The sequence below is a fragment of the Hippocampus comes genome, unplaced genomic scaffold, assembly GCF_001891065.2.
Source record: "Hippocampus comes isolate QL1 unplaced genomic scaffold, H_comes_QL1_v1.1 scaffold99, whole genome shotgun sequence".
NCBI lineage: Eukaryota > Metazoa > Chordata > Actinopteri > Syngnathiformes > Syngnathidae > Hippocampus > Hippocampus comes.
In genome coordinates, this window is record NW_017805134.1 from 1,529,006 (window position 1) to 1,543,145 (window position 14,140).

At 48.9% G+C, this 14,140-nt stretch overlaps 2 protein-coding genes across 4 annotated transcripts; both read right to left on the minus strand.

Moving 5' to 3' along the window:
• Positions 1-30: 30 nt before the first annotated feature.
• On the minus strand, positions 31-6,194 carry LOC109513730 (properdin-like). Its single transcript, XM_019866350.1, has 12 exons — positions 6,030-6,194; positions 5,225-5,363; positions 4,904-5,067; positions 4,557-4,721; positions 3,453-3,653; positions 3,150-3,317; positions 2,964-3,092; positions 2,389-2,451; positions 2,147-2,320; positions 1,008-1,211; positions 701-812; positions 31-219 (listed from the first exon to the last, which is right to left on the minus strand). Exons 1-12 carry the CDS (start codon positions 6,088-6,090, stop codon positions 90-92), a joined length of 1,710 nt encoding a protein of 569 aa, XP_019721909.1. The 5' UTR covers positions 6,091-6,194; the 3' UTR covers positions 31-89.
• A 32-nt stretch (positions 6,195-6,226) lies between these two features.
• LOC109513726 (suppressor of cytokine signaling 7-like) lies at positions 6,227-12,573 on the minus strand. 3 transcript variants are annotated; one of them, XM_019866345.1, is made up of 10 exons: positions 10,877-12,573; positions 10,767-10,807; positions 10,541-10,639; positions 9,658-9,795; positions 8,312-8,454; positions 8,061-8,229; positions 7,864-7,992; positions 7,603-7,738; positions 7,408-7,519; positions 6,227-6,624 (listed from the first exon to the last, which is right to left on the minus strand). In XM_019866345.1, the coding sequence occupies exons 1-9, from the start codon at positions 12,205-12,207 to the stop codon at positions 7,429-7,431; spliced, it is 2,277 nt and encodes a 758-aa protein (XP_019721904.1). In that variant the 5' UTR covers positions 12,208-12,573; the 3' UTR covers positions 6,227-6,624; positions 7,408-7,428. The 3 variants fall into 3 exon arrangements, with proteins under 3 accessions (XP_019721904.1, XP_019721903.1, XP_019721905.1); XM_019866344.1 differs by having other exon boundaries at positions 7,388-7,519; positions 10,877-12,572; XM_019866346.1 differs by lacking the exon at positions 10,541-10,639 and having other exon boundaries at positions 7,388-7,519; positions 10,877-12,571.
• Between the last annotated feature and the right edge of the window lie 1,567 nt (positions 12,574-14,140).

A 14,140-nucleotide genomic window follows, 5' to 3' on the forward strand; every position in this document is an offset into this window, starting at 1 on the left:
GAGTTGTCCACGCAAAAGACACCCCCCCAGTTATACACCACAATTTTATTGGGAACACACACACATACACGCACACACACGCATGACCATCAGTCACAGGCGGGCACGTTGACACAAGGCTGAACCTCTTGCGTGTCGACCCCTGGTGGCAAATCCGCGCAGTCCAACAGCGGCGTCCCAACGAAGACGGCCGGTTCCTCCAGACGACCGATGGTGGGGCTGTGTGGAAGCCCAAAAGAATTAAAATTAAATTTAAAAAATCAACACCTTTAAATATACATCATGAATGGATGGATAAATGGCAAACTACATCAGGAAAAACAAATTGCTGTGAAATGTAAACCTAACCTCTGTAAGTCACGAGCCACCATTTTGAGACAATATACGTTGTGAATGGTCGATGCAAATAGCAGAGTTGGTTCTTGGCTTTCATGACTTCATAGAGGTGTGTGGGCATAAAACACGCACTGATAAGTGTTATGTGCCAATAGCCAACAAGAGTTGTCAGTAATAGTGGCGCTGCATTTTCGCCTTGGAGACAGTAAATAACCTGAAAATGCCACAGAGACATCAATATATTCAAGTTCGCCGAGCTTCGCGAGCAGGAACACAAAGCTGGCCGTCGGAGGCTTCACTTCTTACTACGGCGAATCGGCAGAATTACGCATCCGGGTTATTTGACGAAATCTGTGATTCTTACCGATAGTCGCTGTAGTCTGGCGAACATATCCTCCTCCGGAGACGCCGAGACTTTCCTCCACATGCCGGTTTACACAGAGACCATGGCTCCCAGCCCTCCCAGTTCCCCTTGACTGAGACGAGCACGCACGCACACATTCACAGAGATACACAATACACACACACACACACACAGACACACACAAACATAAATGCACACACACATATACACACACATGATCAGACACAAACATATGTAAACGAACACACAGACAATAACAGCTGAGATACTGTGAGCTGTTATCAACGCGGCATGCGTGCGTGCCCACCATAGCAGCTGTTGACGTCATAGCATCCTCTGTACTGACTGAGACTGAGGTCATCACCTCCACAGATGGCACCGTTGTGCTCCCGATACAAACATTGGCGCTCGCGACTTTGACTTCCACCGATCTGCTTGCAGCGGATGATGCGGTCCCGGAAGGGATATGTGCAACTTTGCCACGCCGACCACTCGGACCACACACCGTCCACTGCAGAACACGCGCACGCTCGGTTCATTTGGAGACACATTAGCGCCTTGAGATGTACAAAATGCAAGTTTTTTTGAGACGTGAGCCAACAATGGGACAATTTTGTACTTTAACTTGTGAGCAGAGCAAGACCATGTGTCCTCAAAACAAGCACATAGCTTCATGCTAACAAACAATGTAAAATGCCATGGACATGCTAACAGTCAGCGTCAAGTTTTAGAAGTAATGGATATATGAACGCAAACAGAGGAGCAAAACATGTAGACGCATAATATAACAGCACTGACATGTAGCGGTGCTACAATTACTGATTAATCCAACTACTTCATGATCTAATTGATGGACAACAATTTTGCTCAGCGATTAATCGTTAAGAGACTTTAAACGCTACATATCCTCAAAATTTCAGCATCCCAACATTAAACATTCTCCTTCATGAAAGCAGACTGATTAGCTTTGTGTTAAATAATGTGACAAAATAAGATAACACACAGGCATATATTCTTGATCCTCCGCAAAACAATGACTAATATCACAGCAACATACTGATTAGTAGTTAAAAACAAGTACTACTGTTCCTCGTGTTTTGTGTCTGCAAGACTGTGTGGTATGATATTGCCCCCCGGTGGCCAAGGTGTGCATACCAGAAGGAGCAGCACATGGAATTGGACTGCAGTATTAAATCATGCACAAACGGTTTAGTTCTTTCCGTTATATATGTTCTTGTGTTATTGATTTTTTTTTTGTAAAGAACAATATTAAAGAGTGCTAAGGTTTAAATTAAAAACACACGACAATTTTTTTTTTTTTTTGGTAACATTTGCATCTCTTTCAATGGGGTATGGTGGTGACTTAATATAAGACCATTTGCGTAAACCGGTATCTCAAGGAACAGGTGCCCATTGAGGACACATGAATAGCCGGCGTGGACGTACCCGGACAGTGGATGCCGGTATTGCAAAGACGAGTCTGCCGGTCGTTGCCTGCGCACGGCTGGCCACCAGATTTGGGGGCAGGGCTGTCGCAGCTCCTGCGTGACACCTCCAATCCGACGCCGCAGGTTACGGGACAGGCCGAGAAGGCCGACCAGGATCCCCACGCGCCGTCCACTGCCGACAAAAGGATAAACGTCAAGCCTGTGGACACAGGTGCAGAATGGGCCGGCAAGCACTTGTACCGGTGCAATGCGGAAGATGGCTGCAGGTCTCCACGGAGTTGCTGTTGCCAGGGCAACTCTTCCCTGCAACAACAACCGAAGACGCCGTCACAAGCGCTGCGACATGTATACACATTTGTTGATGCAGTACATATACATGCGTGTAAATTATAAGAGACAAAATGAAAGATAACATAATTAAAGTCGACTTTTACAAGATAACACATTTTTTGTTTTTAATGTAAAAAAAAAGTTGAATCGAAAAACATTTTTAAAATTCTAAATTCATTTTTAGGGTACCAATAGATAAGGCCTTTGATTTTAAAATATTGGGTAGCAGAGTGGAGACCGGTTGGGCACGTCCGGCTCACAGTGCAGAGGTCATGGGTTCAAATTCGGCCCCAGCCTTCTTATATGGGGTTTGCATGTTCTGCCTGTGTCTCATTAATAGGTTTTGAGTAATATTCAGCATCTGTGGTCAATTTATTTGATGAAAAAGTTGTTTTTTTCGGTCCAGGTATCAAATGTAGCAAAATGTACACCCTGCCACTGATGTGTGTGTTGTGTGTGGCTGCTGTTGCCATGGCAACATTCACCTGCGGGGAAGAGCGAAGGCCCGGGACTAGAGCAGGAACGCTGACGAGTCCTGATGGGAGGCCCGCCTTCCGAGATGCAGGAAGATGAACACTGGCCCCAATTGGACCAACCGGACCACGATCCATCAACTGTCAATCACACTCATGTCAGCGTGTGCACGTGCGTGCGTGTGTGTGTGTTTGTACCAGCGCAAGTGATGTGACACGGGTAGCTGCGCGCGTTTGGTCCCACGCAGAGTCGTCCGCCATATTTGGGCGCAGGTTGATCACACTGCCTGATGGAGAGTTTAAGCCCCTCCCCACACTGGGCAGAGCAAGATCCTGGCGGCAACCACTCCCCCCAGTTGCCATCCACTAAGGAGAAGTGCATCAGAAAGGGAAGATCTTAGCGCCAACACCTAACTCATATTCAAACCCAGAACTCTGTGCCTGCGAGCCCCACATGCTGCCCACGTGGTCACCCTGAGAGAAAACGTGCTGCCAACCTACCGGGACATTTTGGAATGTCGTTGCAGTTCTGTAGCTCGACATCATCTCCCTTGCAACCGTCACCAGGCGGCTTCGTGTCAGCAGAGGGTGCGGGGTCCGAACAGGAGCGACGGCGTTGTTTGAATGGCGGAGCCGCATCATCGCGCATGCAATTGGAAGAGCACAACGACCACGAAGACCACGACGACCAGCCGCCGTGCACTGTGGATGCATGCACATGCATGAGCGCAACAACCTTTGCAGCACTGGGCTCAAGTCTTCGTGAGCAATGTCATCATGATGATGTGGAAGTCGAAGGCACGATCTAGCCAGGGGTGCCCAACGTTTTTTGACCGAAGATCTACTTTTCAAGCCAAATCAACCTTCGCGATCGACCATTACCGCACACGCACGCGCATCCAATCTCGGGTGCACGTCCAATCTCGGGTGCGCGTCCAATCTCGGGTGCGCATCCAGTCGCACGTGTGCATACGCAGGTATGCACACATGCAACGACAGGAGAAGAAAGTAGAATTTGTGAAAAGGAAATCACTGCCTACCTTCATGGGAGACCTACGTGGAGGCATAGGACGCACTTTTGCAGCGTGTTAAATGCATGAACATCACGATCGTAGCTCACGTGTAACGTTTTAAAATGCTCAAATCAGCTATCAGCCACATGCTCCAATATTTTTGCTCACTTAAAAAGGGGGTGGTTTTAACAAAAAAAAAAAAAAGGGGGCTTTGTCCCAAGTTATTGAACATATCAAAATGTAGATAGCATGAAATCAAATTTTGAATTCTCAACTCTTGGCTCATATACATCTTTTGATTGGAAATCCAAATGTCTTCAGTCAACAAAATAAGCAAAGGAGTTGAACTTCCTGTTCCGATAATTTTGGAGGGGACTTGTTAGTGGATAGGATTCTCTGTCAGGAAAAAAAAAAGCACACCAATAATTGATGCTCATTGTAATTGCTCCCCCCCCACCCCCCCACAAAAAAAAAAAAAAAATTAAGAGGAAAAAAAAAAAGTCTTGAATAAATGGGAGATCAGGTGGGAAAAAGTAAGCAAGGGCTTGTGTGATAAACGTTGATGATAATGGCAAAGATGCCCCGCACACACCTGGACACTTGCCGCTGGCATCACACGACATCACGATCTCGGTGGCGCCATTGCAGGCCGAGAGGCACTCGGGAGTTGCGGAGCAAAGCCTCACCCGTTTGCTGACTCCGGACCCTCCGCACGTCGCAGAACACGGCGACCACGGAAGCCACGCGCTCCACCCCTCTGAAGCAAACAAAATTTCATCTCTCAAAGGCCCACACTATGCTGACTTTGTTCTTAAATGCAACAAGCAATTTGACTTGAGTTGCCTCATCGACAGTATTGGTTTTCGCAGTACATCTTTTAGATGCTCTTATTTTGAAATGGCATTTTTCTGCATGTACAAGTGTGCGGTGCATGCGTACCACCGCAGCATGTTCCGGTGCAAGGTTTGGTCTGCAGAGACTCTAGAGCATTATTGCACTCTGGTTGGCCAATGCCAAAGCACTTCCGTCTCCTCTGGGTCACGCCTTCCCCGCACAGGGTGGTACATGGTGACCATGGCGACCAGTCGGTCCATTTTGGAGGACTGACAAAAGACACACACACAAGAAAAAGCTGCTTCAGGACATCACTGCATGTGTGTGTGTGTGTGTGTGTGTGTGTGTGTGTGTGTGTGTGTGTGTGTGTGTGTGTGTGTGTGTGTGTGTGTGTGTGCGCGCGCACGCGCGTGTTTGCATACTGACCCACAGGACTGGCAGTCTCCATCTTGTGTGAGGTAAGCATAATGAGGGTTGAGACAGCAGTCGTCTTCATCAAGGTCACCCAGCTCTTCTTCACAGATGCCCGACGTCCGCTCGAAGCGTGCGAAACACGTCACAGACTCTGCACACACATCAATATTAATCCAACACACGCGCACACACACCGTATCTGTACTCAACACACAAACATGCACCCACGGGCACATGTATACCCAGCGAGTGAGTCATCGTTGCAGGATTTCATTACACATGGAAGTGAGAAAGAAAAGCTGAAAAGCAGTTTGTTTATTTGACTTTGAAACGCTTTCAAACAGGGAGACTCTGCCAGACGTTCCCAGAAAAGGCTCACAAAACGAAGGCGAGGGAAGCTACCGTGTCGTCCACTGGGGTGAACCCCAATTTAGAAAGCCCAAGCCGTGGAGCAATAAGTATGCCCACACCTGGTCGGTGTTTCTCACCGTGGACAACACCGGAGTAGAGATGTCTCCAAACCCTCTCGAGAGGACTGGAATGAGACGCCAAGTTGTGGGTGGAGGCGAGTAGCAACGTCAATGCCCCACACACCAGTTTGGGCTCCTTCACTGTCAGTGGTGACATTCCAAGTACCTCTAGCTAATTTCAGTCACCTGCGATATCGATATGTATTTTTTTTCCCTGTGCAAAAGCATCATGACATACACAATATTTTTTTTCCTAGGGAGCATCTTTGTTGAAGTCATTTTTATGGTATAATCCCTCTGAGAGTTGAATCCCCGAGTGTGTGTGTGTGTGTGTGTGTAAGACTCACGTGCACGCTTCACACACATTAGGACGATGAAGATAACGAGCAGCTTCCTGATGTTTTTCATGGCGTCTCTGAAATGAAAATGTCGTGCTTCCTGCGGAGCGCATTTATCTCCGCCTCCCTCTGTTGTTTGCACCCCCGTTGCACATTAACGTGACCTTCGACCTTTTGATTGACATACGCTTTCAGACGGACAGGAAGCAGGCAGAGGAGCCCCGTCCACATTTATTGACAGTTCACAATTAATGACATCATCATGGAGGCGTGTCCCAGCACGAGTCACGTGACATCTTCAACTTTCGGGCCCCGCCCACTTTCTGGACGTCACTCACCGGGAAGGACGCGGCTCGGACTTCTTTTACATGCGATAGCATCAACGTCCTGTAAACAACTTATTTTGAAGGTTCCAGGAATCCCCGCAGTTAGCGTCTTTGACAAAACTCGGCTGCGGCGGCGACAGAAGCTGAGGAGTTCGTTCTTTTCCGACTGCGGACCTCAGCAACCAATCAGAGAGCTTAGAGGAGGAAGGTGAATCCAAACCCGCCCGGATACAGGACGTAGTAAGGGAGCTGACTGGTTGTCCAGCTTCAAGTTCATCCTGCGATGTCCAAAAAGAAAGAACAATTACAACGTTGATAACTCAAAAGTTCACTTTTACTGCCTTCATGGATTTTTTTTTTTTAAACTACCCTGCTGGGCTGCTCATTGGGGTCAAAAGGTTACCGGTTTGTCTTTGTTGTGCCCCAACAGTTTTGCTGTGCATTTGGGACTTTGGCACCTTCGATTGTTGTTTTTTTTTTTATTCTTAATTGCCAATTAATTAATTTATTTATTTGTATCAAGGAGGAAATAACCTGCTACTTGAATGGTCTCTTATATATCACTTGATGAACTATGCAGTACCATAACCATCCATTCATTTTCGAATCCGTTTATCCTCACAAGGGTCACAGGCGTGCTGGAGCTTATTCCAGCTGTCTACAGGCAGTAGGCAGGGTACACTCTGAACTGGCTGCCAGCCAGTCTCAGGGCACATATAGAGAAAAACAATCATTCACACCCACATCCACACACAAGTCAGCCGAGTGTACCACGACACTATCAGCGACGCAGTGCCATAACCGCGGTCAAGATTTTGGGGTTCAAATGACATGACTGTCCAAAAGTCAACAGAATCCTTTTGAGTTGGTTTAGCAATTGGACAGCGACTAAAGTCCATCTGTGGGGGCGTGCCTGATAAGGATTCATGTTGTTCATTTTGTTTGTTTGTTTAGGCCAGGGCTGTGGAACTACGCCTCGTGAGTATTTGGTGGAACGTGATCATTGTGGCGTGTACGAGAAAGCTAAAAAAAAACACTGGCCTTTGATGGGTTGGACTCATGTTGGTCCGTATGCCAGGTCGCTACGTTGGTGTGTCGCCGGCCTCCTTCGGAGGGCTGGCCTCCTCCTCTGGGTCGTAGTAGTAAAACTTGCGCAGGTAGGCGATCAGGGGCCTGGGGACAGGAAGACACAACAGCTCAGCGGGTGCACCGACACCTTATGAGGGGGAGTGCGGTCGCGGTAGGTGGAGCCTGACGTGGGCAGCGGCAGCTCCTGGATGTGGTCCACGCGAACCAGCTGGCGGATGCAGAAGCGACACAGGTGCTGCAACGATTTGATGCTGCTCAGGCGGGACACGGGATGAAGCAGCTGCACCGGCGTGGGCGGCAGACCTGAAAACGGGAAAAGAACATCAAGCGGAGGCAGCTCGGGCTGTGCGTGGACACGATATAGCAAGAGAAACCCCAAGGTGGGGTCTATTTGGATTTGCTGTCTGCGGGGATGAGCGGCGGCCTACCCGGGACTCGGGAGCGCAGGAAGTAGAGGAACTTCCCGTTCTTGGAGTGCATGATGGCGCGCTCGATGAACTCCACGACCGAATGGCAGCGGTCCTCAAACTTGGGGTGACACCACAGACTGAAGGTCCCTAAGAGGGCACAGGCCAGCCATCACAGGCCAGTCATCGTAACGGCGTTTTGCGCGGGCGTGCATTACCTCGGTAGTGCTCCATGCGCGTGTGGTGCGTGACGCCCTGCGACCTGAAGCTCAAACTGAGAATGTAGCGAGGGTCCGAACTGTCCCGCACCAAGAAGGAGCCATCCGCTTTGCCCTTGAGTTTCATCTCGGCGTCCTCCCACGTCATGGGACCCCAGTACCAGCCGCACTGCACGGCGGATACACGCACACTATCACTTAGACATCTCGTCAGTGGCGCCGCGCGCGACCATCCGGCAACCTGACCTGACCTTTTCCAGCTCTCGCAGGCTGTTGGCGAAGTTGCCGGCGTCGGGACGTTTGAGGGGGCGGCGGGGCGCTGGGCGAGGAACCGGCGGGTTCCGCGCGTTGGTCCGCAGAGGGACAGGCCGGGGCAGCCCCCGCAGGAATGAGTCTGAGGAAAGAGACGGCGACAAAGAATTAAATTACAGGGGTGTCAAACTCATTTTTGTCGCGGGCCAGATTGTAGTTAAGGTTTCCCTTGGAGGGCCGTTATGAATTTTGGGAAACCATATAAATGTTGAATCACCTCCACATATTACATACACAGCGCACAACAAATTGATGGATAACTAGTTTTAAAATCAGAAGTCAACAATAATAACTGTTATTCTGGATTACATATGACATTTGGTTCACACTTTCGCAAGCATTATGGAACTTGACATGTTTGATTTGCTTTCACGGGCCACATATAATGATGTGGTGGGCCAGATCTGGCCCCCGGGCCTTGACTTTGACACCTGTGTTTTACAAGGACACCAATAAAAGCTGGCAAAGCTTTGAGGCAGAAATTTTGTGTCAAACTCTTTGTAGTCAACTCAGTTATTAGATTTTTTTTTTTTCCACAGCCCCTTTTGATGGCGGCGCGGGCACCCGCAGCGGCTCCTCTTGTTGTATGTTGTCTTGAGAGGGAAGAAATTTCATCTGTGTTGGATGTTGCAATAAAGTCGTACTTGATATTTGATCGAAGGAAGGAACCTCATTTCCTACCTTACAATTACTTAAAGAAATTTGGCGGATACATTTTGGACTTGTCAGATTAGTGTTCATGCAACATAGTGGAAAGTTCCGTTCGGAACCTCTGCCGATTCTTTCATGCTTGCTATACCACCATCAACAAGCTGGCTGTATATTCTCAGTTAAACTAATTAATGGATACCAAGAAGACTGTTCTTATATTATCGTGGCCTCCCCCATGTAAAGGGGGCGACTTTGCCGAGCCTGTATGACAATGTGTGACGCCACCCTTGAACTCATTCACTCCCAAAGACGTTTTTAAACGTCTTTTCAGACTTGGTCCAGAATTGGCTGGTACTGAATGAGTGAAGTGGATTCAACTAGTAAGTGTGCCAAGAGGGCCATAGATAAGCAAGGGCATAGCACACATTAAGGTCACAGCAATGTAACGGCCAATCTTAAGTCACCTATCGAACTACATGTGCCAAACAAGCCAAATTGAACAGTATTTATATTTCCACTTGAATATATTTTGGAAGTGCACAAACTACATGTGCCAAACAAGCCAAATTGAATTTTATATTTCCACTTGAATATATTTTGGAAGTGCACCAAATCAAGCCGGGAAGTTGCCCACCGTTGAGACTCAGGCTGTGCTGGATGGTGCTCAGGGAGGGCGGCGCACCAATGGGACGGGGTGGTAGAGACTGCATCGACGCCCCGCCGACGCACTCGGACAACGGAATCCGTGGCAGCGGTGGACCCCCCAAATCATCTGAGAGGAGACACATGCAGAAAACATTTTTGGTTGGTTGGATTCAAATGGACATTGACGATTTATTCGCACGTAACCCTCAACCAAGCGCCTTTTTTTTTTCAGAGTTTAGAATGTTTTTGTTATCAACAGAAATCCAAATTGTACTGTATGTTCTTTGGAGCAGCTCACTGACTTAATAAATGCAAGTTTTGTTTTGTTTTTTTGTTGATACAAAGAGGTATAAAACAAAAAGCGAACAAATGGTAAATCATCAGTTGTGACATCAAAAGTGTTTTGCGGCTCCCAGTGATTTTTTTTCCTGTGTGAGCCGGTCCAAATGTTATCGTTGTTGTCCCAGTTCTTCTATGGCCATGTGCAAATTCTCTCTCTCTCTCTATCTCATCTTTCAAATACAACTCTGTTAAAGATGGCATAAGTTCATGTTTTCATTGTACATGAAAATTCTTCTCTGTTGTTAAGTTCAATAGATGCTAAAGCACAAAGTATGTAAAACAGACAAACTACTCTCTTTATTGTTGTAAGCATTAAGTGACCAAAAATAAATTATTTAGTTCATTACACATTATCTAAAATTAAAGGGGCACAGGAATTGTGTTTCTCCCAAAAATTGGAATCGGCCTAAAAAATGAATTACCAGTCAGGTACTAAAAGTCACGTCAAGAAATAAAACCAAAGAAAAGAGGAAGAGCAGGAAGTAGAAGTGGAACAAGAAGCAGAAATTATGAAGAAGAGGAAATAGTACCGAGCAGACTGAGGCTCCGTCTCGGTGGAGGTGGAGGAGTCGGAGGGTGGAGACAGTTCCTCCGAGAGATCTCCACATCCACCAGAGAGACTGTCTCACCTTCACACAGAGAAATAGATAGGACAGGAAGTGACATGCCAGAGGTCAGGAAGTGACATCACCACTATGTCGGGCTAGCGCTCAAAAAGAGAAGGATGCTAGATGTTAGCGTGTCACGTGTGCTCACCGGTGAAGGGCGGCGAGCACGTCAGCGTGGCCGTCTGCAGCCTGACAAACAGGAAGTGATTGTTATCGCGTCACAAGAGCAACCACCCCGCTCCACCTTTGACCTCTTACCTGCCGCCATCCTCCATGTTGCTGCAGGTGGATCCCCACAACCTGGCGGACCCCCACACATCCACCAGACTCCCCCCCGATGAAGTGGACGAGGCAAGGGACGGCCTCTTGTCCAGGTGGCCCCCTGCACCTCCGCACAAGCTCTTGGTACGGAACAGTTTGCTCAGGCGCACCTTCAGGGACACACCTTTCTTGGACTTGCCCCTGGGTGTCCTGTCCCCACCCGCTAGATCCCCTTCCAGAACCACCAGAGGGGAGGCAGAGCGGCCCCCCGTGGCAGAGCCCAACTTGGGGGTGGTGGCCCGGCTCTGGGGTTGGGAGCGGGACTGGTGTTGCGGGCGCTGCTGCGGTTCTGGGATGGGGGATGGAGGGGTGACGGGGGATACTTGAAGACAGTCATCGGTCTGGTTCGGGAGAGAGCCAGTAGGTCCATGAACAGCTGTGGGGGTTCTCCACGCCTGATGGGTGCAGACCCCCGCCTCCCCAGCCAGTCTGTGGACCTGCTGCATCAGCCCGCTAAGGGTTCCGCTGGCAAACATGGGCCCCACGCTCCTACACAGCCCCAACTCTCTAACTTCAGCATCTGCATCCAAGCCTTCCAGGACCAGCAGGGCATCACTTGTCTCGCTTGGATCCTCGCCCGGTGCCATCCCTCTGGTGCCCAGGAGACAAGAGCACCGAGGTAGGGATGCCGCTACGCTGTCATCGCCTTCCCCACTTCCTTGTTGATCCGGTCTATGGTTCAGGCCCAGGACCAGATCTTTGTCACCAGCATCACAGTTGTTCATCATACTCAGCTGTGGCCATTTCGCCAGTGGGTGGCACAGGACCGACCCAGACGGATCAGATTGGTTGTCCTCAGAAGACGGAACGCAACACACGTCCAGCTCCTCTACCCCCCTGGCCGGACCGGAATCCGACTCTGAAGAGTCCACCCACAGGGTCTCCTTCCCCTCCAAAGGGGGTTGCTCCAGGCCAAAGTCCAACATCCGGTTCCGGAATACCATCAACTGCGCCCTCGAGCTAGACCCGGGCGAACCGGTAAAGTCCAAGTCGTCATCCTCCTCGGAGTCTGGGGGTGCCTCCGGCAACAGCAGCCGGCCTTCGAGTTCGCCTTTGCCGGGCAGAGGCGAGCTGTAGTGCGGGGACGCCGAGCCAAGGAGGGCCGGCGTGGGCCCGCCGGAGTCCACATCTAAGCCGTCGTGAGCCAGGCCGGCTTTCCCGGATGTGACGTGTTCGGGCTGCCGGTCCAGGTGATCCAGGTGGTCGTACTCGGCCGCCGAGACGAAGAGGCGCATCAACACGAAGTCAGGAGACATTTCGTCGGTCATCGTCACAGGCTAACGTTAGCTTAGCTTATTTTATTTTAGCTTAGCTTAGAGAAGAGCTGCGGGAGTTTCGACGGCGCTCGGCGGCCGCCTGGTGGGGCGGCGAGCCCAGGACATGTCCTCCGAACCTCCAACCAGAACAGGAATAGGGAAGATAACAAGACGAGGAAGGAGGAGGACGCGGGCTAGGCTAGCCGTGAGCAGTTAGCCCCCTCCTTCCGCCGACACAACATGGATGGGAGAGAACCTGCGCGTGCGCAGCACCTGCGTCAATCATCGGTCACGCGCGCATCGGGCGCGCGCACGTCATTTGCGGCGCTCTTCGACGGTGGCAAAATGATTGCAAAACATTTTTTCATCACTTGTTGATATGTTAAACAAGTCACTTTAATGGTAGAACAATCCTTGCAACGTTCTCCCCCCCACACCCCCCATTTCCAGTGGGATGTGGACAAAAGAAATAAAAAATGTCTCTTTTGTCATTTTTTTTTTCAATGAAACACGGAAAAAAATGACCTGGTTTCTCGTACTTCAAATTTGAGCTCAGCTCCAAGTATGAAATTCAACGGACGAAGTTTGATTTTAATATTTTAAATGAAACCAAACACAAAAATATTCTTTGCAAGAATATGTTCTATGTGCCCCCCACTAGTCAAAACACAATTTTCTGATTAATATTGCATTCTTGGAATATGAATGAATTTGATTTTTCACTGTTACAATTAGGGCAGACAGTGAGTGGATTTAAAACTCCACCAGGAAGCGAATGACACCGTGCTGTGTACATATGTAGGCATCAACATGCAGATGTCTTCGCATCGACATCATTGTAGATTGATTTGTGGAGAGTTCAGTTACGCTAGGAGTTAGGGTGCTGAAATTTCATGCCCCACCTTGGTCCTATCTCTTACACTGTCACTAGTGTGTGCGGGTGCTAAAGAGAAATGTTTAGTTCATTCATGTTTTGCATGATTCTGTATTTTCCTTCCTCCCCCTCCATTTGATGTGTGATTATTGTGCACATAAGCGTGAACAAAATGAAGACACGACGAGTGTTAACATTTCACTATATTTATATTATAATCATTAAATTCAACATAGTACCTGAAACTAATGAGCGGGGACGCAGAACCGACGCCCTCGACACACGGTCCCAGCGATGACAAGGAGAAGAAGAGAAGGAGAAAGGCACAAAGAGTTGTTAGACCGACCAACAACACAACAGACAGACAGAGCACATATGGAATTCAAAGAAAATAAAAACAATCTAAAGAACGAAACAACCCCCTCCCCCCGAAAAAAAAAGCACTAACTTGAGCAGAGATGACACAGAAAAGGCACGAGTAGTCAAGTTTTTGCTGAAAGGATGAAAAGAGACTCACATTTGTTTGTGCCACCCCCCCCAAAATGAAAAGCGCACAAACACAAACAAAATCAGGACTCTTCTTGCCAGCGTGGACAGCGGCAGCCGCCAGACTGACGATTCACCGAGAGATGCTGAGGTAAAAAAATAAAATAAAACACCACAACCAACCGAGAGGCACCGGATGATGATGAGATGACATCATCAGCTGGGCTTAAACACATCAGGTAAGTATGAGCGCTCACACGCTAAAGTCACATACCCATTAACACACACATACACTCATTTTGAGACACACACACACACACACACACACACACACACACACACACACACACACACACAGAGGATTTCAATGGTTCATACATGCGCAGGTTTGTATGAGGTGTTTGTGAAGATCAAGCGGCGGACATATGAGGTACGCGTGTACGCTGAGGCCAAAGTAGCGTGGCACTCGTTAGTGTCGTAAGCTGCTCTCGGCGTGCGTCTGTCTCGTCTGGTCTGGTCTGGCTCTCGCTCGTTTAGTGTTACGACTGCCTCCTCAGAAAAAGGAGTACTGGTTGTCCACGGCTC